This window comes from Salvelinus namaycush, chromosome 24 (genome assembly GCF_016432855.1).
Source record: "Salvelinus namaycush isolate Seneca chromosome 24, SaNama_1.0, whole genome shotgun sequence".
In the NCBI taxonomy this organism is placed as follows: Eukaryota; Metazoa; Chordata; class Actinopteri; order Salmoniformes; family Salmonidae; genus Salvelinus; species Salvelinus namaycush.
In genome coordinates this window covers 8,718,004-8,743,640 of record NC_052330.1, presented here as the reverse complement: position 1 = coordinate 8,743,640, position 25,637 = coordinate 8,718,004, and the positions used below count along the sequence as shown (strand labels likewise).

Here is a 25,637-nt window from a genome sequence, read left to right as displayed (position 1 = left end):
ACAGTGATCGTAGTTCGTAACAGAGATGGAATATTATACCGTCAACCCCGAATAGTGAAAGACGAAATTATCATGCTCAGGATAACAGAAAGATGAGGGTTGTAAAGAAAATGAAATGACTGACATTCAAATTGTTTAATGCCTCTTTGAGTCATGATTTTGTCTTGTAAACAAATCTAGCGGTGTTTTCTTTTGTCGGAGAACCCATTCCCTGCAAAACAAAGACTGAATGATACGCGGAACTACATTTTACTTACCGCTTTTGTTGAATTGTGTAGGTGGCATTGCCCGTTTTTCGCACTGTAAATAATGTTATTTGATTAGATTTATTAATTCGCGTGCAATGAGAGATTAATACAGTATATCTAGTTGTGACTTCGAGGAATTACAAAAAGCATCTGGACAGCGAATTGGATCAACTGAAAGAATGAAATGAGCAGCGAGGAATTGTCTGTCTACTGAAACCCAACGATGTCAACCTGACTTTGGAAGGAAAACGGTAATTTCACTTGAGGATTCTGCTGTAACAAACAATACTACTCCCTAAAAAGTGGTTTAATTAATACAATGTAAACATGTTTTCAAACAATTCTGCTTGTTTGATTAAACTAATCTTAGGTTCTCATCAAACAAGCATTTGATCTTACATTTAATTCCACAGTATAATAATAATGTTATCAAAAATATCCAAATAAATAGGCCTACACTCAAAAGAATGCTGAGTTAAAAACAACTCAATTTGGGTTATTTGGTAACCCAGCGCTGGGTTATTTTGATCCTGCCAGTTGGGTTATTTTGATCCAGACAGTTGGGTTTTTGGAATTACACAAATATGGGTTAATTTGTAAGTAAAGAGACTTGGGGCTTGTAGGGATAGCCCAAGGCTTAATTTAACCATCAGTTGGGTTTTTATTCACTTTCATGCTGGGTATTTTTTTATGTAATCCAGATACTTATTTTTGGCCACATGTGAGAGTAAATGTCATTCCTGTTGATCATGTTAAGTTTGTACACTGCACATTTAAACTTTCCTTGATTATTTTTCCACATTTAGATATTCAAATATAAAATTAATAACATTATTATGTACATATTATAACAGTGGTAACTATCCCAATGTTGGGATATGAACTCAGCGGACAGTTTATTAAGTACACTAACCTGTTCAAAAAAATGGTTTGCCCATTTTGAAGATGTTATTGGGTGGTGATGTAAGCAACTTTGAGCGTGGTGTGATTGTCTGTGGCAAGTGCGCCCGTTCCAGTATTTCAGAAACTGCCGGCCTCTTGGGCTTTCCACGTACAACGGTGTCTAGGGTTTACAGAGAATGGTGCGACAAACATAAGACATCCAGTCAATGGCAGTCCTGTGGGCGAAAACAGCTCTTTGATGAAAGGTCGAAGGAGAATGGCAAGAATCGTGCAAGCTAACAGGCGGGCCACAAACTGGCAAATAACGGTCCTTTTCCCAGATGGGTGATTGCAGCAGACGACCACACCATGTTCCACTCCTATCAGCTAAAAACAAGAAGAATCGGTTCCAGTGGGCATGCGATCACAAACACTAGACAATTGTGGAATGGAAAAACAGATTCTTGAATAGAGAAGGGGGAAAAAAAATATCCCAGCAATAAAGTAAGAAATAATGCATTGCTGGGTCAAAAATACAGATATAACAATAACCCAGCAAAAGAGTAAAAAGCGACCCTCTGCTGTGTCAAAATAACCACGTTTTTGGGGTAAATAAAACATCCCAACATGGGTTATTCACGCAACCCAGCTGGCTGGGTCAAAGTATCCCAGTGTGTGTTTTGTCCAATATTTACCCAGTGCTGAGTTACCAGATAACCGAAATTGGGTTATTTTTAACCCATTATTTTTTTAGTGTGTGCAGTTCATTCGGAAAGTATTCAGACCACTTTACTTTTTCCACATTTTGTTACAATGCAGCCTTATTCTAAAATGTATGCAATAATTTTTTCCTCGTGAGTTTACACACAATACCCCAAAATGACAAAGTGAAAACCGTTTTTTTGAATTTTTTGTAAATGTATCAAAAATAAAAGCATGAATACCTTATTTACATAAGTATTCAGACCATATCCTATAAGACTCGAAATTGAGCTCATGTGCATCTTGTTTCCATTAATCATCCCTGAGATGTTTCTACAACTTGATTGGAGTCCACCTGTGGTAAATTCAATTGATTGGACATTATTTGGAAAGGCACACACCTGTCTATATAAGGTCCCACAATTGCAGTGCATGTCAGCAAAAACCAAGCCATGAGGTCGAAGGAATTGTCCGTAGAGCTCCGAGGCACAGATCTGGGGAAGGGTACCAAAACATGTCTGCAGCATTGAAGGTCCCCGAGAACACAATGGCCTCCATCATTCTTAAAGGGAAGAAGTTTAGAACCACCAAAACTCTTTCTAGAGCTGGCCGCCCGGCTAAACTGAGAAATCGGGGGAGAAGGGCCTTGGTCAGGGAGGTGACCAAGAACACGATGGTCACTCTGACAGAGCTCCATAGTTCTTCTGTGGAGATGGGATAACCTTCCAAAAGGACAACCATCTCTGCAACACTCCACCAATCAGATGGCCAGACGGAATCCACTCCTCAGTAAAAGGCACATGACAGCCCACTTGGAGTTTGCCAAAAGGTACCTAAAGGACTCTCAGACCATGAGAAACAAGATTCTCTGGTCTGATGAAACCAAGATTGAACTCTTTGGCCTGAATGCCAAGCGTCACATCTGGAGGAAACCACGCAACACTCATCACCTGTCCAATACCATCCCTATGGTAAAGCATGGTGGTGGCAGCAGCATGCTGTGGGTATGTTTTTCAGCAGCAGGGACTGGGAGACTAGTCAGGATCAAGGTAGAGATGAACGGAGCAAAGTACAGAAGGATCTTCCGGACCTCAGACTGGGGCAAAGGTTCACCTTCCAACAGGACAACAATCCTAAGCACACAGCCAAGACAACGCAGGAATTGCTTTGGGACAAGTCTCTGAATGTTATTGAGTGGCCCAGCCAGAGCCCGGACTTGAACCCGATCGAACATCTCTGGAGAGACCTGAAAATAGCTGTGCAGCGACACTCTCCTCCCAACCTGACAGAGCTTGAGAGGATCTGCAGAGAAGAATGGGAGAAACTCCCCAAATACAGGTGTGCCAAGCTTGTAGGGTCATACCCAAGAAGACTCAAGGCTGTAATCACTGTCAAAGGTGCTTCAACAAAGTACTGAGTAAAGGGGCTGAATGCTTATGTAAATTTGATATATATGTTTATATATATATTTTTATACATTAAAAAAAAATGTCTAAAAACCTGATTTTGCTTTGTCATTATGGTGTATTGTATGTAGAATGATGTGGGGGGAATAAGGTTGTAACGTAACAAAATGTTGAAAAAATGAAGGGGTCTGAATACTTTCCGAATGCACTGTATACACTCACAACATTTTTTAAAATCAACTAAACTCAGCAAAAAAGAAATGTCCTCTCACTGTCAACTGCGTTTATTTTCAGCAAAATTAACATGTGTAAATATTTGTATGAACATAACAAGAATCAACAACTGGGACATAAACTGAACAAGTTCCACAGACATGTCACTAACAGAAATGAAATAATGTGTCCCTGAACAAAGGGGGGGTGGGGGGTCAAAATCAAAAGTAACAGTCAGTATCTGGTGTGGCCACCAGCTGCATTAAGTACTGCAGTGCATCTCCTCCTCATGGACTGCACCAGATTTGCCAGTTCTTGCTGTGAGATGTTACCCCACTCTTCCACCAAGGCACCTGCAAGTTCCCAGACATTTCTGGGGGGAATGGCCCTAGCCCTCACCGTCCGATTCAACAGGTCCCAGATGTGCTCAATGGGATTGAGATCCGGGCTCTTCGCCATGGCAGAACACTGACATTCCTGTCTTGCGGGAAATCATGCACAGAATGAGCAGTATGGCTGGTGGCATTGTCATGCTGGAGGGTCATGTCAGGATGAGCCTGCAGGAAGGGTACCACATGAGTGAAGAGGATGTCTTCCCTGTAACGCACAGCGTTGAGATTGCCTGTAATGACAACAAGCTCAGTCCGATGATGCTGTGACACACCACCCCAGACCATGACGGATCCTCCACCTCCAAATCGATCCCGCTCCAGAGTACAGGCCTCGGTGTAACGCTCGTTCCTTCGACGATGAACGCGAATCCGACCATCAACCCTTGTGAGACAAAAGCGCGACTCGTCAGTGAAGAGCACATTTTGCCAGTCCTGTCTGGTCCAGCGACGGTGGGTTTGTGCCCATTGGCAACGTTGTTGCCGGTGATGTCTGGTGAGGACCTGCCTTACAACAGGCCTACAAGCCCTCCAGCCTCTCTCAGCCTATTGCGGACAGTCTGAGCACTGATGGAGGGATTGTGCGTTCCTGGTGTAACTCGGGCAGTTGTTGTTGCCATCCTGTACCTGTCCCGCAGGTGTGATGTTCGGATGTACCGATCCTGTGCAGGTGTTGTTACATGTGGTCTGCCACTGCGAGGACAATCAGCTGTCCGTCCTGTCTCCCTGTAGCGCTGTGTTAGGCGTCTCACAGTACGGACATTGCAATTTATTTCCCTGGCCACATCTGCAGTCCTCATGCCTCCTTGCAGCATGCCTAAGGCACGTTCACGCAGATGAGCAGGGACCCTGGGCATCTTTCTTTTGCTGTTTTTCAGAGTCAGTAGAAAGGGCTCTTTAGTGTCCTAAGTTTTCATAACTGTGACCTTAATTGCCTACTGTCTGTAAGCTGTTAGTGTCTTAACGACCGTTCCACAGGTGCTTGTTCATTAATTGTTTATGATTCATTGAACAAGCATGGGAAACAGTGTTTAAACTCTTTACAATGAAGATCTGTGAAGTTATTTGGATTTTTACGAAATATCTTTGAAAGACAGGGTCCTGAAAAAGGAAAGTTTTTTTCTCCTGAGTTTATATTCATTGAGCTTGTGTTACGCCCTGACCTTAGAGATCCCTGTTTATTCTCTATATTTTGGTTAGGTCAGGGTGTGACTAGTGTGGGTACTCTAGTTTTTGTATAGCTATGTTTTCTTTTTCTTTGTTGGCCTCGTATGGTTCCCAATCAGAGGCAGCTGTCTATCGTTGTCTCTGATTGTGGATCATACTTAGGCAGCTCTTTTTCCCACCTTCAGTTGTGGGATCTTGTCTTTGTTTGGTTGCATGTATTTTGCACGACGAAGCTTTTCGTTCGTTGTCTTGTTTTTTGTTTTTTGTTTTTTTCGCTGGTTCACATTTAAATAAAGTATGATGAACCCAAATCACGCTGCGCCTTGGTCTACCCTTAACGACGAACGTTACAGAAGATCCCACCACCAACGGACCAAGCAGCATGGTCAGGAGGACTGGACCTGAGAGGAAATCCTGGAGGGAGAAGGACCCTGGACAAGCGCCGGTGAGTATTGCCGTCCAAAGGATCAGATGGAGGCAGCAAAAGCGGAACGGTGACGATACAAGGAGTTAAATCAACAAAGCAAGCACGAGAGGCAGCCCCCAAACATTTTTTGGGGGGGGGATTGGTGTAGTCAGGGTTCAGACCTGAGCCAACTCCCCGTGTCTAACGTGGGGAGCGAGTGACTGGTCAAGCACCGTGTTATCCGGTTCTGCGCACCATGTCTTCAGTGCGCATCCACAGCCCGGTGCGCTCTGTGCAAGCTCCCCGCAGTTGCCGTGCTAGAATGGGCATTCAGCCAGGACGGATTGTGCCGGCTCAGCGCTCCTGGCTTCCGGTGCATCTCTTCGGTCCAGGATATCCTGCGCCAGCACTACGCACGGTGTCCCCAGTTCGCCAGCACAACCCAGTGCGGCCTGTGCCAGCTCCCCGCACTTGCCGTGCTACAGGGGGGATTCAGCCAGGACGCGTTGTGCCAGCTCTACGCTCCAGACCTCCAGTGTGCCTCCACGGCCCAGCATATCCTGCGCCGGCTCTACGCACTATGCCTCCAGTGCGCCTTCATAGCCCAGTGCATCCCGTGCCAGCTCTCCACACTCACGAGCTAAAGTGGGTATCCAGCCAGGACGTGTTGTGGCAACTCCCTGCACCAGGCTTCCAGTACGTCTCCTCAGTCCGGTGAGACCTGTTCCGGCTCCACGTACGAAGCCTCCAGTGATGATCCATGGCACGAAGCCTCCAGTGATGATCCATGGCCCGGAGCCTGTAGTGATGATCCATGGCACGAAGCCTCCAGTGATAATCCATGGCCCGGAGCCTCTAGTGATAATCCATGGCACGAAGCCTCCAGTGATGATCCATGGCCCGGAGCCTCCAGTGATGATCCATGGCACGAAGCCTCCAGTGATGATCCATGGCCCGGAGCCTCCAGTGATGATCCATGGCACGAAGCCTCCAGTGATGATCCATGGCCCGGAGCCTGTAGTGGTAATCCATGGCACGAAGCCTCCAGTGATGATCCATGGCCCAGAGCCTCCAGCGACGATCTGCAGTCCAGAGTCTTCAGCGGCGAGCTGAAGGGGGGGGTGTACTGTCACGCCCTGACCTTAGAGATCCCTGTTTATTCTCTATATTTTGGTTAGGTCAGGGTGTGACTAGGGTGGTTACTCTAGTTTTTGTATATCTATGTTTTCTTTTTCTTTGTTGGCCTAGTATGGTTCCCAATCAGAGGCAGCTGTCTATCATTGTCTCTGATTGGGGATCATACTTAGGCAGCCCTTTTTCCCACCTTCAGTTGTGGGATCTTGTCTTTGTTTGGTTGCATGTATTTTGCACGACGAAGCTTTTCGTCCGTTGTATTGTTTATTGTTTTTTTTCGCTGGTTCACATTTAAATAAAGTGAAGTGATAAAGTGATGAACCCAAATCACGCTACGCCTTGGTCTACCCTTAACGACTAATGTTACAGCTTGTCTGATGCTTTTAAGTTTACGGTTTGATAAAATAAGACAAATGCCTCAAGAGGGCGTCAGAGATCTAGATAACCAGAATATAAAAACTTAACCTGACTTTAAAAAAAACTAAAGATTATTCTCCTCTTGCTCCTGCTGGCTTTCATAGATCCTTCCATTACTCTCCTGAAGTTGCCGGTAATAGGCTACACGAGGAGTCGGCAACCTTTCTCATGTTGAATCCCAATTTATCTTACCATTTCTACCGATCTGCATGCCAGTTATGGTTTTCATATAAAAAAAATCTGAAACAGTTTCGATTCATTTATAATAACATCTTCATATCTCAACATCATTGTCATGTGGTTAATCAAAATGCTGGGTCCAGGCCCGAAGCATTCGCTAGCGAACTTGCAACATTGTATAAAATATTCTGGGCCCTCAGAGTTTCCCTCACGAGTGAGCTCGGGACAGACACAGCTGTATGCTATTTGCGCAAGGGATAAGAAGCAGTGCTTAACTTGCGCAGGAGCTCAACGGAGCTGAGTATCGGCACCTCAAATGTTCTACTGCTTGAGCTCCTGTTCCTCTCATATAATATTAGCTCAAAAGTATTGTGTATCTCCTGCACCTAAATATAAACAGTACCAGCACCCAAAATGTCTACCGGAACCTATTTCAGTCCAAGTCAAGCACTGATAATAAGTTATCAGGTAGGCCTATTTTATGACGTTTCCACTGGATCAGAGCATTACATTTTTCCCTTTTAACGCTGAGTGGAAATCGAAAGGGAGAGATCTGGAAATATTTTCCAAATACATTGAGGAACTTTCGTAATTCTCAATGGAGGTAAAAACAGACTTTGTTTGCTTGTTGTTTGAGGTGAAGAAAACATTACTTTGAGAAGCTCCACAGGTCATTAGTGTTGGTGCGTTAAATCATTTAGAAATACTAATCAGATCCCCAAATGGGCACATTTATATGCCTACATTTGTTCGCAGGCCAGGTAGCCTCTAGGCCTACTTCTATCCGTGCGTGTCCTTACTCAACATTGACAGGAGCTCTCCAAACAAAAGACAATGACTAAATTGACAAAACTCGTAAATGGAATGAAATATACCAAAACGTGTTTCTCACAAGTCTAGCATAGGTTGAATGCATGAAAATAAATTACCATAATCAAAGTAACAAACATTGTAGATGAGAAATTATAGGAATGAATGGTAAATGTACTACTGGTGATATGTAATGGGGAATTGATATACACTAACAATCAAATGCAAACAATTCACACAATGAAATTATGAAACAATGAATGTGCAAAAATTGGCAGGAGAGAGCCCATTCTGGAGAGGAGTGCATTGTGCATCTGGGCGCATGGTCAAGCCGACTTCTGCATTGGCCATGCAGCATTTATGGTGATATGGCCTCAACAGAGGTCAGGGAATTCATACTTTTTGCACTTCGTGGATCAGTGCAGAACTGTTGTCAAGGAAGGGAGTTAAAAAATAAATAAAAAATGTTTACCTTTATTTAACTAGGCAAGTCAGTATAGCTAGGTAATTTATTCTTGAATGAAAATTAGTAATGTTTGCTAGCTAGCTTTTTACTCACTGTTTTTGGTCAAGCACAACGCCTTTCCCATTTGTCCAGGGTTGCCAGGTCAAGCTAAATTTGTAGCCAATGACTACTCAAAACCTGCCCACAAGGCCTGAAAACTAGCCCAAAATGTGTTTTTTCGCAGCAAGAGAGGAGTTGCCACATTTAGCCAATAAACCCTTTTTCCATTACGTTATCGTGTGAAGGAATCTCAATTGGACTTCTAACGACTTAAGAAGCAAAATTTGGTTTTCCATCTAAATAATCATTATTGCGAGGTAAGGTGACTAATAAAGGAATTGGAATATGTTGCAAGAGTAAATATAATTTCAAATATAAACAAAAAAAAACAAATATTAGGCAATTTTCTGGCAATTGTGCCGTTATTATGTGCCAGATGTTAAGACAACAAACCGTTATAAATTTGTAAGATTGACTTGTAATTTCAATAGGCATTGGCTGGGCCTACTGACTAAAATATGGTTTTATGATTGTAATTCAACTTTGCCATGGTTTGGTTAGCTAGATGCAGGTAACCTATAGGCTAGCCCCTGATAGGTCTACATCTAATTTCAGATAGCGTACAGTAGCCTAGGCAAGATGTAAAATGAACGATTTAGCAGCTTGCTTAGTTCAAATACACAGACTAATTTATTCAACATGAACAGAGAGGCAATTTCTAGGTAGGAAGTGCTTGAGTTGCCCAATAGCCTGCTGGAATAGGCTACTGAGGATGGGGTCATCATTTCAATCACTGAATCAAATATGAATAATATGGATATGAACTGAATAGGCCAATGCTTGTCAACAACAGCAAGTGTTTTTTTTACCTGCAGCCTAATCTGAATGATTGTTACCATCAATCTAATGCACTCTAACAACAGCTGATCGGCAGTTGCGATAGGATTGTGACCATGATCACAATTGATAACTTCCAACTTGATTAACTAAACAAGGCCATTAATAATTGCTTAATAACACAAGGCTACAACAACAATAATCTGAAATTATAGGCTTTTTATTAAATCCGTTTGCCAGGTACAGGTAGGCTACACAAGCGGCACGAATTGATTTGCAATTACTCCTGTGATATCGTTTCAACATATTTTTTGTATAAAACTGTGCAAAGCTGTCATCAAGGCAAAGGGTGTTTAACACTTTTTTGGTTTCTAACATGATTCCATATGTGTTATTTCATCATTTTGATGTCTTCACTATTATTGTACTATGTAGAAAATAGTAAAATAAAGAAAACCCCTGGAATGAGTAGGTGTGTCCAAACTGTTGACTGGTACTGTATATTTTTAAGAAATTGCCATGGAAGTAGCCCAAAAACCCGCAACCCGCGACCAATACATTTTCACCGCGACATTGTTTTCAAAGTAGCCCAATTTAGCATGAAAATTGCAGACATGGCAACCCTGATTGCCTGGTAGACTTGCTAAACAGCTGCGACAATTCTCATTCACGAGCTTGCCAGATCATCTGGATTTGGTGGGAGAATTAACCGACCCACTGGGTCATATCTCAATAACCCAACATCAATAACCCAGTATTAACAACCCAAGCATGCTATTTTTAAAGAAAACAACCCAACTAAGTGATCCAATGCCTGCAACCCAGTAGTGTGTAGGCTTTGAAATAATATACCCTCACAATCAATCATTTCCAGTGATGAGATATTCTTTAAATAGGCCGGCACATAATATTTGAAATTGACAGCTGTAATGGCTGACTGTAGGCTATAGTTTTAGTTTAATCACTAGTAACTGATTTCGACACCTCTTACCATGTTAAACAGGACTACTGCAGAGCTGCCAACTCTCACGCATTTGGGATTTTTCTTGAAGATTGGGTGATTTTGAGAAATTAATTGTTATAAAAAATAACATTTTCAAACACCGCCACATGGGAAACATAGATCAGGGGTGGTCAACCCTCCTGGAGAGCAATCAAGATTTTCTTCCGGACCTATTTTAAAGAGATGGTTCACCCAAATGACAAAATATTATATGTTTTTGTCCTTACCTTGAAAGCAATCTATGGACAAGGAGACTGCAGTCTATGATTTGGTTACCCACTGACATCAACCATTAATATTAGTATTTCCTGTGCAGAGTATTGGTGTAGTGGTAACACTCCCCAACACTTTCTACCTGACAACAGGGATCCCTGCTTCCAACCTCCACACTGCTTCTCCCATTTGCCTATCTCCCCATCTAATTTCATTAGTGTCTGAATAAAGTGTCAAACCACCTAAGATTTCACCCCCACCAAAAAAAGAAATCTCAATTTTGAGGGTTAAATTAATGTTCAAAGCATTCTGAATACACCTGACCTGTGTTTTTTCACCCTGGTCATAGTCTTAAGCCATGTCAAAAACGTAAACTTGCAGGAAATTAGCTTTTAAAACAGTACAATTTTCCTAGGGGAGGACCCCCAGACCCCATCTAGGCAAAATTGTACTCCAAGCTTTCTTCAATAGTCAGTAGCCCTGCTACTATTATTTGTAACTTTGCTACTCTGAGAATTACTCAGCTTTATTATGTTTTATTTCACCTTTTGATAACTGAACAATATTATCCAGCTCAGTAACAAATGTGTAATTACAGTTCCTACACTCAAAAAGAGAAACACAATTTCCTTTGTTGACTGCTTTTTCAACTTTCTCCCATAGTCGCAGGCTAGTTACCGGGGCAAATGATCATCTAAGGCTAAACGGACTATATGATACATCAACTAAAACATTCAAAATAGTAGGACACATACCTAGTTTATTTTTGTAGTGGTTGTTAAAAGGCTCAAAAGCTTTTTGAAAGAGATAAAAAGCGACCAGATAGAAATTCGAGCTGGATGCAGGTCCCTGTTGCTAGGTTCCACAACTACTCAACATGCAGTGTTATCATTGACTTGCAAGGTACCAGGCAGATCCTTTTTAGCAGTTACTATGGTTTCTGTGGATATATGTACTTGAAATAGAAAACATGTTCCTCTAATATCTTTCTTTCTCTTCCATCACATTTTTTAAATGACTGTATTATGCTGAATATCTGAATAGGGACTCTGCTTGTACGAATACTGTTCATGTTCCCAATTCATGTTTAAAAGTGATAGGTTAAAATGCTGCTTCTTTGTGTATCGCCGCCAATTTACTTTTGAGTCATTCTGTATGAAAAGGGAACAGATACTGTAGGCCTTTCATTTAGCACGAAGGATTGTCTTTTGGATAACTGAAAACCCTGTAATGAGGAAATTGACCATATACTTCATTTTCGGGAATTATGTACAAATTAGAACACAAGACTGCTACACAGTGCAGAATTGGTGCGACTTTGTCTATCAACAGTGTCTGTCATAGCATCCTAATGAGAGGAGAGGGCAGAGCGTTAAGATCAGTCCGTGTCAGTGAGAAGTCAGGAGGCAGACATAGATTTCAGTCAGGCTTGTTTGCACACATCCACACGTATCCTTTTGGTTTTATTCATAATCTAGCCGTGCGTATTCTAACCCTGTTGTCAAGGTAAGAGGAGGAACACACAATGCCCCAGTCAGTGTATTATTGCCTAATAATACACTTGTTCCTGTTCTATTATGGTAGCCTGTTTATCTAATTAATACAACATTTTACCCTCTCCTTTGCTCTGATGGGGTAACTTTGACATAATTATAGTTCTGCAGCATGGTAAATGGATAGAATTTGCCTCAAGGTTTCGGACTAGCAACAGCCGTCACACAATCATATCCTCCCGGCAGTGAACAGAAAAATTAGAACAAATTTATATTTTTACTGACAGTTATTTAATAAGCTTTGAATCCCCTGTAATCGCTTTGTCTGTTCAACCCACATGGAATGACTAAAGCTAGAAATGAGAGAAGAGAGCATATTGGAAAGTGCTGCGGAAGTCTAAGACAAAATCACGTTCATGGATAAGACTGCTTATAGTCTGCCGCTTTTAACACCGCCAGTCCTAATCTAACATAGGAAAAGCGGGTCCAACATTTTCTGTTTGACGTTTGCCATGGAGCCATTGTAAATGATACCAGTCAGTCTAAAATAACAGTATCCAATGTTTATATTAGTGATAAGCCTTTTTTATTGAAGTCTTGAGTTGTCCCCAGAAAAACATTGACTTGGACTAAAAATCTCTCCCTGGCACGGATCAAATAATTCAGGAAATTGCTAGGACATTTTGGCGATAGAGAGCATTGGTAAGCCAGTTTTTTAAATAAAATTTTATTTAACCTTTATTTAACTAGGCAAGTCCATTAAGAACAAATTCTTATTTACAATGACCGCCTACCCCGGACAAACCCGGACGATGCTGGGCCAATGGTGCACCGCCCTATGGGACTCCCAATCACGGCCGGATGTGATACAGCCTGGTTGTGTTGGCATGCTTTTAATAGTGCAGTAACCGGGCTTACACGTACATAGCCAGACTGCAACTGCATACTACCTTCAGTCTTCTTGTGTATGATGACGTTCAGAGACTTGTCCCGAAGCCACTCATGCGTTGGCTTGGCTGTGTGCTTAGGGTCGTTGTCCAATTGGAAGGTGAACCTTCACCCCAGTCTGAGGTCCTGAGCGCTCGGGAGCAGGTTTTCATCAAGGATCTCTCTGTACTTTGCTCCGTTCATCTTTGCCTCGATCCTGACTGGTCTCCCAGTCCCTGCCGCTGAAAAACATTCCCACAGCATGATGCTGCCACCACCATGCTTCACCGTAGGGATGGTGCCAGGTTTCCTCCAGACGTGACGCTTGGCATTCACGCCAAAGAGTTCAATCTTGGTTTCATCAGACCAGAGAATCTTGTTTCTCATGGTCTGAGAGTCTCAGGTGCCTTTTGGCAAACTCCAAGCGCGCTGTCATGTGCCTTTTACTGGCTTCTGAGCGATAGTAGTACTTCTGTAAGGTTCTCTCATCTCCTCAGAGGGACTCTAGAGCTCTGTCAGAGTGGCCATCGGGTTCTTGGTCACCTCCCTGACCCAGGCCCTTCTCCCCCGATTGCTCTGTTTGGCCGGGCAGCCAGCTCTAGGAAGAGTCTTGGTGGTTCCAAACTTCTTCTATTTAAGAATGATGGTGGCCATTGTGTTCTCGGGGACATTTAATGCTGCAGAATTGTTTTACCCTTCCCTAGATCTGTGCCTCGACACAATCCTGTCTCGGAGCTCTACGGACAATTCCTTCGACCTCGTGGTTTGGTTTTTGCTCTGACGTGCACTGTCAACTGTGGGACCTTATATAGACAGGTGTGTGCCTTTCCAAATATTGTCAAATTAATTGAATTTACCACAGGGGGACTCCAATGAAGTTGTAGAAACATGGAATGGAAACAGGATGCACCTGAGCTCAATTTTGAGTCTCATAGCAAAGGGTCTGAATACTTATGTAAATAAGGTATATCTGTTTTTTATTTTTAATAAATTTGAAAAAAATCAAAAAAACTGTTTTTGCTTGGTCCTTATGGTTTATTGCGTGTAGATTGCTGAGATTGATTTTATATTTCATCCATTTTAGAACAAGGCTAACGTAACAAAATGTGGAAAAAGTCAAGGGTTCTGAATACTTTCCGAAGGCATTGTACATGCAGATCAATGTGTATATAAACGTTTCAGTTTGACAAAATTTCATTTGATACACAATATTGTCTTTTGAGAAAGGCAACATTTTAAAACAAAGAATACCCATTTTAAGGTATTATCATCAAGGAAAAACAGACATAGCATTTGACGTTTATGTTTTCTTGCTAATGTCCCCGCTTTCTGTTTTGCCTCCATTTCCCTTTCTGTATCCCCAGGATCTCTCCTCCATGCTAAGATGCTGGCTTCTTCAGTTGAACTAAGAACAGCATCCAAGGCATCATGTTTGGCAAGAGAAGAGCTCCAGTAACGATGCCTAAACCCGAGCCTGCACCCCCCGTGGAAGAATGGTTTACTCCACTGTCGTTCCCCCTGTGGAGGCAGGGGAGACCAATAAAGCCAGCCTCTGCTGTCTCGTCACGGCAGGGCTGCTGAACCTCTCTGACCACCTCCTCCACGGCCAGCCTGACACAGAAGACATGTCCATGGAAAACAGCTCATATGGCTCCTCCTTTTCACCTCTGGAGCTGGACACAGTTACGCGAACAGCTGAGGCCCAGGAGAGTGTTCAGGGCGTCAACCTGCCCCTCCAGGTGTTCTTCTGCACGGCCATGGTCTCCATCCTGTTGGTGGCCTTCCTGGGGAACGTGGTGGTGGTCCTGATGGTCTACCAGCGCGCCGCCATGCGATCCGCCATCAACATCCTGTTGGCCAGCCTGGCCTTCGCAGACATGATGCTGGCCGTCCTGAACATGCCCTTTGCCCTGGTTACTGTGGTGACCACACACTGGATCTTCGGGGATGTCTTCTGCCGAGTGTCGGCCATGTTCTTCTGGCTCTTTGTCATAGAGGGCATGGTCATCCTGCTCATAATAAGCATAGATCGGTTCCTGATCATAGTCCAGAAACAGGACAAATTGAGTCCCCACAGAGCCAAAGTGCTCATAGTCATCGCTTGGACTGTCTCCTTATGTTTATCTTTCCCACTAGCCATAGGCCACCCATCTCTCCAGATCCCCTCTAGAGCTCCACAGTGTGTGTTCGGCTACACCAGCGAGCCGGGTTACCATGCCTACGTGTTGCTCCTCATGCTGGTCTTCTTCTTCATCCCCTTCATGGTCATGCTGTACACCTTCATGGGGATCCTGAACACCATCCGGCACAACGCCGTGCGCATCCACAGCCACCCGGACAGCATCTGTCTGAGTCAGGCCAGCAAGCTGGGGCTCATGAGCCTGCAGAGGCCCTTTGAGATGAACATAGACATGAGCTTCAAGACCCGTGCCTTCACCACCATCCTCATTCTCTTCTCGGTGTTCACCGTGTGCTGGGCGCCCTTCACCGCCTACAGCCTGGTTTCCACCTTCAGCAGCCCCTTCTACCACAAGGCCAATTTCTTTGAAGTCAGCACCTGGTTCCTTTTGTTGTGCTATCTCAAGTCTGCACTCAACCCTCTCATTTACTACTGGCGGATCAAGAAGTTCCGCGACGCCTGCCTTGACCTGATGCCCAAGTATTTCAAGTTTCTTCCTCAGCTGCCCGGCCACACAAAGCGACGTATCCGACCCAGCGCTGTGTATGTGTGTGGGGAGCATCGCTCTGTGGTTTAATAACACTGGACTGACTTGGAGGACACTGACTTCACTGCCATGTAGGTTTTGTTTGACCATTTATCCAATTTGTTCTCGCCAGTCAAATGAATGAGTTGTGATTGCGGTTTCGACAGTATATTTTAGCTGAGTAGAATCTGTTTACAAAGCATGTCAATTAACTGCTTCAGTGGTTTTGAATATGGTCATAAGGCCACCAAGATTACATTTTGTCATTGATATTTCTATGTAATTGTTTTGTGCCTATTAGTTAGTCTATACCAGTCATAATGCTGCTACATCTGGTGAAAATTTGCAATTTCAGTGTACTGTACTTGAATCTAATAAACATTTTTGACATTTCTTACCTTGTTAATACAGTCTTTGTTTTTTACTTCTGGTTTACTTTTTTGTCTTATGTTAGATTTCATGGAAGTTTTCTGCAATTATACAAATGTCATAAAGGCAGAGAAATGTCTAAAATGTTTGACTCAGCAACCCACTCAGAGCTTTATAGAAAAATGGTTAAACAAATGTAAATTGCAGCAATCTATTTGTTTAGATGTTCGTCTCAACGTGGCCTTGAATCCTATTTGTGTACCATACACTTTAGAGACGTACTACACTGTGGATGAGTGAGGATACACTCAGTATACCAAACATTGAGTTGCACCCCCATCTGCCCTCAGAACAGCTTCATTTCGTTGGGGCAGTGACTCTACAAGGTGCCGAAAGCATTCCACAGGGATGCTGGCCCATGTTGACTCCAATGCTTCCCACAGTTGTGTCAAGTTGGCTGGATGTCCTCGGATGGTGGACCATTCTTGATACACACGGGAAACTGTTGAGCCTGGCACCTACTACCATTCTACCATATAAGGCTCTGCATCTCAGTGCTAGAGGCGTCACTACAGACCCAGGTTCGATTCCAGGCTGTATTACAACCGGCCGTGATTGGGAGTTGCATAGTGCGGCGCACAATTGGCCTAGCGTCGTCTGGGTTAGGCCGTCATTGTAAATAAGAATTTGTTCTTAACTGACTTGACTAGTTAAAAAAAGGTTAAATTAAAAATAAAATAAAACTGCAATACTCCGTTCAAAGCAGTGGAGGCTGCTGAGGGGAGGACGGCTCATAATAATGGCTGGAACGGAGCGAATTGAATGGCATCAAACACATGGAAACCAGCCATTACCAATGCCTTGGTTCAAAGGCACTTACATCTTTTGTCTTCCCCATTCACCCTCTCAATGGCCCACCATACACAATGTCTCAAGGCTTAAAAATCCTTCTTTAACTTGTCTCCTCCCCTTCACCTACACTGATTGAAGTGGATTTAACAAGTGACATCAATAAGGGTTCATAGCTTTCACCTGGATTCACCTGGTCAGTTTGTCATGGAAATAGCAGGTGTTCTTAATATGTTGTACACTCAGTGTGTTTCACATGCAGCAAGACTATTTTCTGTGTTTACCAGTTAATGTTTTTCTAAAGGTTAGGGTTAATGAAGCACATCTCTGCATCTCCCAGTGGCGTCCTTCATCAGGGACCGGACTTCCTGTCAGCCCCTCCACTGAGTGGCTACACTCGTGTGAAACATTTCCACTGTGTATTAACACATGATCTCACCATACGCTTATTTCCATAAGTCTGCCTCCATCTTGGCTGTTGATATTAGCTACACACACTTCAATGTTGCATTTGTCACACTGCTTATAAAACAGTGTTGAATATGGAAATGTTCATGGCCTATTGCCAGTCATGTCTGATGCCTGGACTGTTTGAAAGTGTTTATGCATATGGTTCTGTTTGATAGGTTTTAGTGGAATTCTCCTGATGTATTTATCTGGAATGGATAGTAATAGCTAAACAGCTAACCTGATAAAATGAATTTCAAAGCCATTTATTTTAATGTGAACTTAAAAGACATACAATCAAAGGTAATCTCTAAAGAAACATTTTGGAGAGAGAGAGAGAGAGAACGAGAGAATGAGGTGGCAGAGTGAGCAGACAGGTCCCAGGCAACATCATCTAAAACAGATGCTCGACTGAAAGGTCAAAAGGTTGATTTCCAATGTGGACATTTAGCCTCAAAGAGACTTCTGCCTCTGTGGCCTTTTGCAGCCAGGCCAGGTCCATTTAGATAAAGATAAATTCAAAAGAACACAGTTGGACCAAGGCGATTCTTCTCAGCTTGAAGAATATAAAGGATGGTTTTCTTAATCGGCTTCCTCCTTGGAATTCATTATTCTGCCAGCAGTGACTAATGAGTGTGCTTGGGGCTTTGAAGCTCACTTTAATCATAGCTCCGAGCACTATTACTAAGCAACAGCAACTTGGGGGTGTCTCAAGAGAAGGTGGATCTGGTATTGTTCAGGAAAAGGTGTCTTCTTCCTCTTGAGAAGTCATGTGTTTATATAACATGCATTATATACTGAACAAAAATATAAACGCATGTAAAGTGTTGGTCCCATGTTTCATGAGCTGAAATAAATGATCCCAAAAAATGTTTAATATGCACAAAAAGCTTATTTCTCTCAAATTTTGTGCAGAAATTTGTATACATCCCTGTTAGTGAGCATTTCTTCTTTGCCAAGATAATCCATCCATCTGACAGGTGTGGCATATCAAGAAGCTGATTAAACAGCATGATCATTACACAGGTGCACCGGGTGCTGGGGACAATAAAAGGCCACTCTAAAATGTGCAGTTTTGTCACACAACACAATGGCAAAGATGTCTCGAGTTTTGAGGGAGTGTGCAATTGGCATGCTGACTGCAGGATTGTCCACCAGAGCTGATGCCAGAGAATTCAATTTACCATAAGCTACCTCCAACGTCGTTTTAGAGAATTTGGCAGTACATCCAACGAGCCTCACAACCGGAGACCAAATGTAACTATGCCAACCAAGGACCTCCACATCTGGCTTCTTCACCTGCGGGATCGTCTGAAACCAGCCACCCGGACAACTGATGAAACTGTGGGTTTCCACAACCGAAGAATTTCTGCACAAACTGTCAGAAACCGTCTCAGGGAAGCACATCTGTGTGCTCGTCGTCCTCACCAGGGTCTTGACTTGACTGCAGTTCATCATCGTAACCGACTTCAGTGGGCAAATGCTCACCTTTGATGGCCACTGGCACGCTGGAGAAGTGCGCTCTTCACAGATGAATCCCGGTTTCAACTGTACCGGGCAGATGGCAGACAGCATGTATGGCATAGTGTGGGCGAACGGTTTGCTGATCTCAATGTTGTGAACAGAGTGCCCCATGGTGGCAGTGGGATTATTGTATGGGCAGTTATAAGCTATGGACAACAAACACAATTGCATTTTATCAATGGCTATTTGAATGCACAGAAATACGGTGACAAGATCCTGAGGCCCATTGTCGTACCATTCATCCGCCACCATCGTCTCATGTGTCAGCATGATAATGCAATCCATGACGCAAGGATCTGTACACAATTCTTGGAAGCTGAAAAAAAAGAAACTTTGCACAGCCTTTGAAGAGTGGGACAACATTTCACAGGCCACAATCAACAGCCTGATCAATTCTATGCGAAGGAGATGTGTCACGCTGCATGAGGCAAATGATGGTCACTAGATACTGACTGGTTTTCTGATCCATATCTGTATTCCCAGTCATGTGCTTACATATGGAATTGTTTTAAGATGGTCATACTATGGATATTTAAGCTATTTGATTAAATACATTTAGGAGCCCTTTAGGTATCCCAAAAAATACAAATAAATATCAATGTTGATAAAATATAAATCTTGGCCTTTACTACTATAGCCCATAGAAACACATTGAATAACACATTCATAAGTGGCAAAAAAGACAGTTAAGAGCCTATAAAGAAAAAGGTTCCTGGAAGATCTTTCAGGGGTTCTTCAAATTGAAACTGTGGGGGAACCTCTATAACCCTTTAATGGTCCGTCGAATAACCTTTTGACATCCATTGAATTGTGTCAATGTTTTGTTTTAGAAAGAATTTAAAAAAGGGGGAAAGTGCAAAACAACAAAGCCATTTGCACAAATATGAAAATATAGATGGCATCATCACAAAACAATATGAATTTAGGTCATACCTTAAACTGAGATCTTTAAAATGTTCAGTTAAGTGCCTGCACCTGCTGTTTTCTCAAATTCAAACGTTTCAGTTGGGCAGTTAGTTCTTGCAAGAACCCCCCAAGAACTAAGGAGGTTCCTCGATGAACCCCGCCTCCCATAGGGTTCTTGGAAGTACCTAATGGGGGCATTTGTGTGTGTGTCACAAACACTAAGGTTTTTTAAGTTATCTTTGACCAACAGGTGCATATCTGTATTCCCAGTTGTGAAATCCATAGATTAGGGCCTAATGAATTTACTTCAATTGACTGATTTCCTTATATAAACTGTAACTAAGTAAAATCATTGAAATTGTTCCATGTTGTATTTATATATATTTTTTTGTGTATAGCATTTGTTGTACACAGCACTCATGATATTCAATTAAATGTCCAATAAATGGTATATGACCTGTGCCATGACCTGATTATTCTACGATGTTGCAGTTGCTTATGTAGACTTTCTACTAGCCAAATACATCAAAAATATTTATCGGAAATGGGTTTTGCTTGAAAAGTGCATCAGTGTTGTCAGGCCAGCAGCAGCAGCAGACAACCCATTGCCCATGCACCCCTTGAGTCATCCTGTCAGCTCTGAGGTAATAAGTATTTTTATTATTTCAATTCATAGGATTCATATAATAAATCCCCACCGGCAATCTGATTATAAAGTAAAATAAATCATGAGATAAAAACAAATAAATTAATATTACATAGTAAATCTGTTGTACAATACATCATATAGCCTCAGAAATAGTGACAAATGATTGATACACATTCATGGATGTAAAGGTTAAGAGTTGGCTAAGAGTTCAGAAATGTCTGCTGCTGCGTTTTTTTCATGTGTCCAGAGTGGACACCTTGGCCCTGTGGATTCTGGCCGTGGAGAGCTCCATAAATACAATTTCCTTAAATGTAAGCAGCCATTGTTGCAATGGTAACTGATGAGGTGGAATACACTTTTGTACAATTATTTTCTTAGCAGCTGTGGTTCCTGCCAACCACACTCTCCTTTGGCTTTCTGACAAGTGCAAATCAGTCATCACAAAGCAACATAACTATTGTATCTAATGGCAGTACTTTTTCTATAAGTACAGAGATGACATAGTTGACTTTCCCCCAGAATTCAAACACCCCTGGGCATTTCCACAGCACATACTGAAAAGTACTCACATAATGACCATGGACTAATACCATAGTGATGTCTTTTTTTAGTTGTTAGATAGAGACGCCTCACAAGTCCTCAACTAGCAGCTTCATTAAATAGTACCCGCAAAACACCAGTCTCAACGTCAACAGTGAAGAGGTGACTCCGGGATGTTGGCCTTTTAGGCAGAGTTGCAAAGAAAAAGTAATATCTCAGACTGGCCAATAAAAATAAAAGATTAAGATGGGAAAAAGAACACAAACACTGTACAGAGGAACTCTGCCTAGAAGGCCAGCATCCCAGAGTCGCCTCTTCACTGTTGATGTTGAGACTGGTGTTTGCGGGTACTATTTAATGAAGCTGCCAGTTGAGGACTTGTGAGGCGTCTGTTTCTCAAACTAGACACTCTAATGTACTTGTTCACTTGCTCAGTTGTGCACCGGGGACTCCCACTCCTCTTTCTATTCTGGTTAGCGCCAGTTTGCTCTGTGAAGGGAGTAGTACGAGATCTTCAGTTTCTTGGCAATTTCTCGCCTGGAATAGCCTTAATTTCTCAGAACAAGAATAGACTGACGAGTTTCAGAAGAAAGTTCTTTGTTTCTGGCCATTTTGAGCCTGTAATCGAACTCACAAATGCTGATGCTCCAGATACTCAACTAGTCTAAAGAAGGACAGTTTTATTTCTTCTTTAATCAGCACAACCGTTTTCAGATGTGCTAACATAATTGCAAAAAAGGCTTTTCTAATGATCAATTAGCCTTTTAAAATGATCAACTTGGATTAGCTAACACAACGTGCCATTGGAACACAGGAGTGAGAGTTGCTGATAATGGGCCTCTGTACGCCTATATAGATATTCCATAAAAAATCTGCCATTTCCAGCTACAATAGTCATTTACAACATTAACAATGTCTACACTGTATTTCTGATCAATTTGATGTTATTTCAATGGACAAAAAATATGCTTTTCTTTCAAAGACAAGGACATTTCTAAGTGACCCCAAACTTTTGAACGGTAGTGTACATGTGAAAACATTCAGGTGACGTTAACAAGCAATCATCACAGTTTGATCAAATATCCTGTTCTTGCCTCCGAAAAGAGATGGAGGTAGACAGGAGATGGACAGCCTCTGAAAAGAGATGGACGGCCTCTGAGGAGAGATGATGTGTGGCCCACTGACTTGACTAATACATTAGAGGCTAAAGATACAAAATCCACTGAAACCTTGGAACAAAAATAAGACAGTTCACAGTCTCTTATTATTTTCATGCACATAACTCCTCCGGTTTCTGCTCTTGTTGTTTCCATGGCAATCGAAGACATGTGCCTGTGGATAGGCTTGTGTGTGTTGCATGTGTCCCTCCTGATCGTTAGCGGGCGGATGCGAGTCTACAGTATGTGAAAACCACCCAAGAGACAGACTCTTTCCCCATCTCTCTGTGTTCCCATAGTCAGTCAAGCACACGTGTAGCAGTCAGGTGTTAGACAGACGCACTGCAAAACAGAAGATCTGATTCCACACATCTAAAATAACTACTGGGCAGACAACTACTGCATGATAGAAACTGAAACGCGTCTAGTCGGCCTGGCACAATTACTGCATAATCGCGTAAACGACGATTACGGATGAAGACAGTCATGAAAATAAAATAACCGTTTTTTTTTGTGTGTGGAATGAACAGCTGACTGAAGACGGAACTCCTGAGCATTGGACTATTTACAAAGTGATGAAACTCCTGCTCATTGCTGACACAAGGTGTTGTAGCAAACAAGTCTTTGGTTGCCTAAGCAACACCCCCCTTTCTGCAAAACATGCAGTCTGGAGCATTTGTTTCTATAACGTGCCCGTGGTCATTTAGCTGACCAATAACCGTCATCCAAAATTACATGACCATCACAGCTCTACGTCTAGACACGGACCTTCCTAAAACCACAACAAGCATTTTATAATAAAATTGTTCTATTAAAGCAGTCTATATTAAATGTATCATTCAGTAAGCTACAGAATGTTGATTACTATCTTCCAGTTACATATCCTCTTTAGCATTCCCTTTGAAAGCAGCAATTTTGTTCTCCATCTGACATGCAATCCAGACAATATAATATTAGCCAAGCCACTCATCTGAGCAGTTTATCACTCTTGACATGGGACATTGGACGCAATTTTTTCCCCCTCCAATTTACTTCTGTCATAATCTAAAGAGAAAATCCTTTATATAATTCCAGTCTATTTCGCAGTTCAATACTCACCTCTCGCGGTGGTTATGATTATGATATTGTGCTTTAGAATGTCATGAGGAAAAAGCATAATACAAGTTTCATGTTTAGTTGTTCCCAGTGTTGCCAATGGAGGGCGCCAGTGTTCTAGGCATCTTTTGTTCCAAGGGAAAAAATACTGAAGATACAGCAGTTGCTTGGATGAAACAGTGATTTAAGACTACCAAGGATAAATATCTAGCTACTGTGAATTTTTAAGTGAAATATACAAAGATAGTTGCCACCTCAGAATTACCTTGCAAAAGTATTCAGAGCCCTCACATATTGTGTTACAAAGTGGGATTGAAATTGATTTGTCATTTTTTTGTCAACAATCTACACAAAATACTCTGTCAAAGTGGAAGCCAAATTATATGTATTTTAAAAGGATTAATACAAATAAAATATAGTCGTTGCACAAGTATTCAGCTTCCTGTGTCCACCATACATGATAGAAACACCTTTGGCAGCAATTACATCTGTGAGTCTTTTTTGGGGTAAGTCTCTCATGCGCTTTGCACACCTGGATTGTGCAATATTTGCCTATTACTCCTTAAACAATTCTTCTAGCTCTGTCAAGATGTTGGGGATCATGGCTAGACAGCCATTTTCAAGTCTTGCCATAGTATTTCAAGCAAATTTAAGTCAAAACTGTGGCCACTTAAAAACAGTCACCGTCTTATTGGTAAGCAACTCCAGTATATATTTGGCCTTGTGTTGTCGGTAATTCCCCTCCCAGTGTCTGGTGTAAAGCAGACGGAAAAAGGTTTCAGGATTTTGCCTGTGCTTAGCCCTATCCCATTTCTTTTTATCCTGAAAAACTCCCCAGTATTGGCCGATGTCAAGCATACCCATAACTTGATACAGCCACCACCATGCTTGAAAATGAGGCAGTTAGTCAGTGGTGTATTGTATTTGCCCCACACATAGGGCTTTGCAGTATTACTTTCGTGCCTTGTTGCATACAAGATTGTTTTGGAGATTGCTTTTCCCTCTGTCATTTAGTACATTATTGTGGAGTCACTACAATGTTGTTGATCCATCCTCAGTTCTCTCCCATCACAGCCATTAAACTCTGTAGCTGTTTTAAAATTACCAATGGCTATCTTTGTGCCTGGGTGGTTAAATAAGTCACCAACAGCATAATTATTAACTTGCTTAAAGATATATTCAATGTCTGATTTGTTATTGTCACCCATCTACCAATCACATTTTTTCTGAGGCTTTCGAAAAGCTCCCTGGTCTTTGTAATTTAATCTGTGCTTGAAATTCAATACCTGACTGAGGGACCTTACAGATGTATTTATGTGGGACAGAGGAAGGATAAATTATGTCAATCCCTTTGTAACTTATGTGATTTGTTAAGGCAAATTTTACTCCTGAACTAATTTAGGCTTGCCTAAACAAAAAGGGGCTGAATACATATGCAACGACTATATAGATATATACACTTTTTTGTATTTTTTATTTTAAATTATCTATAAAACATGACATTACAGAATATTGTGTGTATATTGTTGACAAAAAATTACCATTAAATCCATTTTAATCCCCCTTTGCGACAATAAAATGTGAACAAATCCAAAGGGGCTGAATACTTTTGGAAGGCACTGTAAGCCCAAAAGAAACAAACTGATGGAATTTACCACCAATAACAGGACCATTTACAACTCTACCACATACAGTATTTCATCATTAATTTTTCCCCCCTAGATTTTTGGTCAGTCATTGGCCGTGTCTGAGAACATCAAATCTGCATTGTGGGGAAATTGTGACTGACTGATCTACAAATATACTGAACAAAAATATAAACGCAACATAGAACAATTTCAAAGACTGAGTTACAGTTCATAAGAAAATCAGTCAATTGAAATAAATTCATTAGGCTGGGAATACAGATACCTTACAAAAAAGCTAGGCGCATGGATCAGAAAAACAGTACGACACATCTCCTTCGCATAGAGTTGATCAGGCTGTTGATTGCGGCCTGTGGAATGTTGTCCCACTCCTCGCCAAAGGCTGTGCGAAGTAGCTGGATATTGGTAGGAACTGGAACATGCGGTCATACACATTGATCTAGAGCATCCCAAACATGCTCAATGGGTGACATGTCTGGTGAGTATGCAGGCCATGGAAGAATTTGGAAATTTTCAGCTTCCAGGAATTGTGTACAGATCCTTGGGACATGAGGCTCTGCATTGTCATGCTGAAACATGAGGTGATGGCGGCTGATGAGTGCCTCGGAAATGGGCCTCAGGATCTCACCACGGTATCTCTGTGCATTCAAATAGCCATCGTTAAAATGCAATTGTGTTCGTTGTCCATAGCTTATGCCTGCCCATACCATAACCCCACCATGGGGCACTCTGTTCACAGCGGTGACATCAGCAAACCGCTCTCCCACACGTGGTCTCCGGTTGAGGCCGGTTGGACATACTACCATATTCTCTAAAAC

General features: G+C 42.2%; 1 protein-coding gene across 2 annotated transcripts; it reads left to right on the top strand.

Moving 5' to 3' along the window:
- Positions 1–16,043, top strand: LOC120019661 (probable G-protein coupled receptor 63). 2 transcript variants are annotated; one of them, XM_038963033.1, is made up of 2 exons: positions 1–499; positions 14,297–16,043. In XM_038963033.1, the coding sequence occupies exon 2, from the start codon at positions 14,426–14,428 to the stop codon at positions 15,686–15,688; it is 1,263 nt and encodes a 420-aa protein (XP_038818961.1). In that variant the 5' UTR covers positions 1–499; positions 14,297–14,425; the 3' UTR covers positions 15,689–16,043. The 2 variants fall into 2 exon arrangements, with proteins under 2 accessions (XP_038818961.1, XP_038818962.1); XM_038963034.1 differs by lacking the exon at positions 1–499 and adding an exon at positions 13,697–13,748.
- The last annotated feature ends 9,594 nt before the right edge of the window (positions 16,044–25,637 follow it).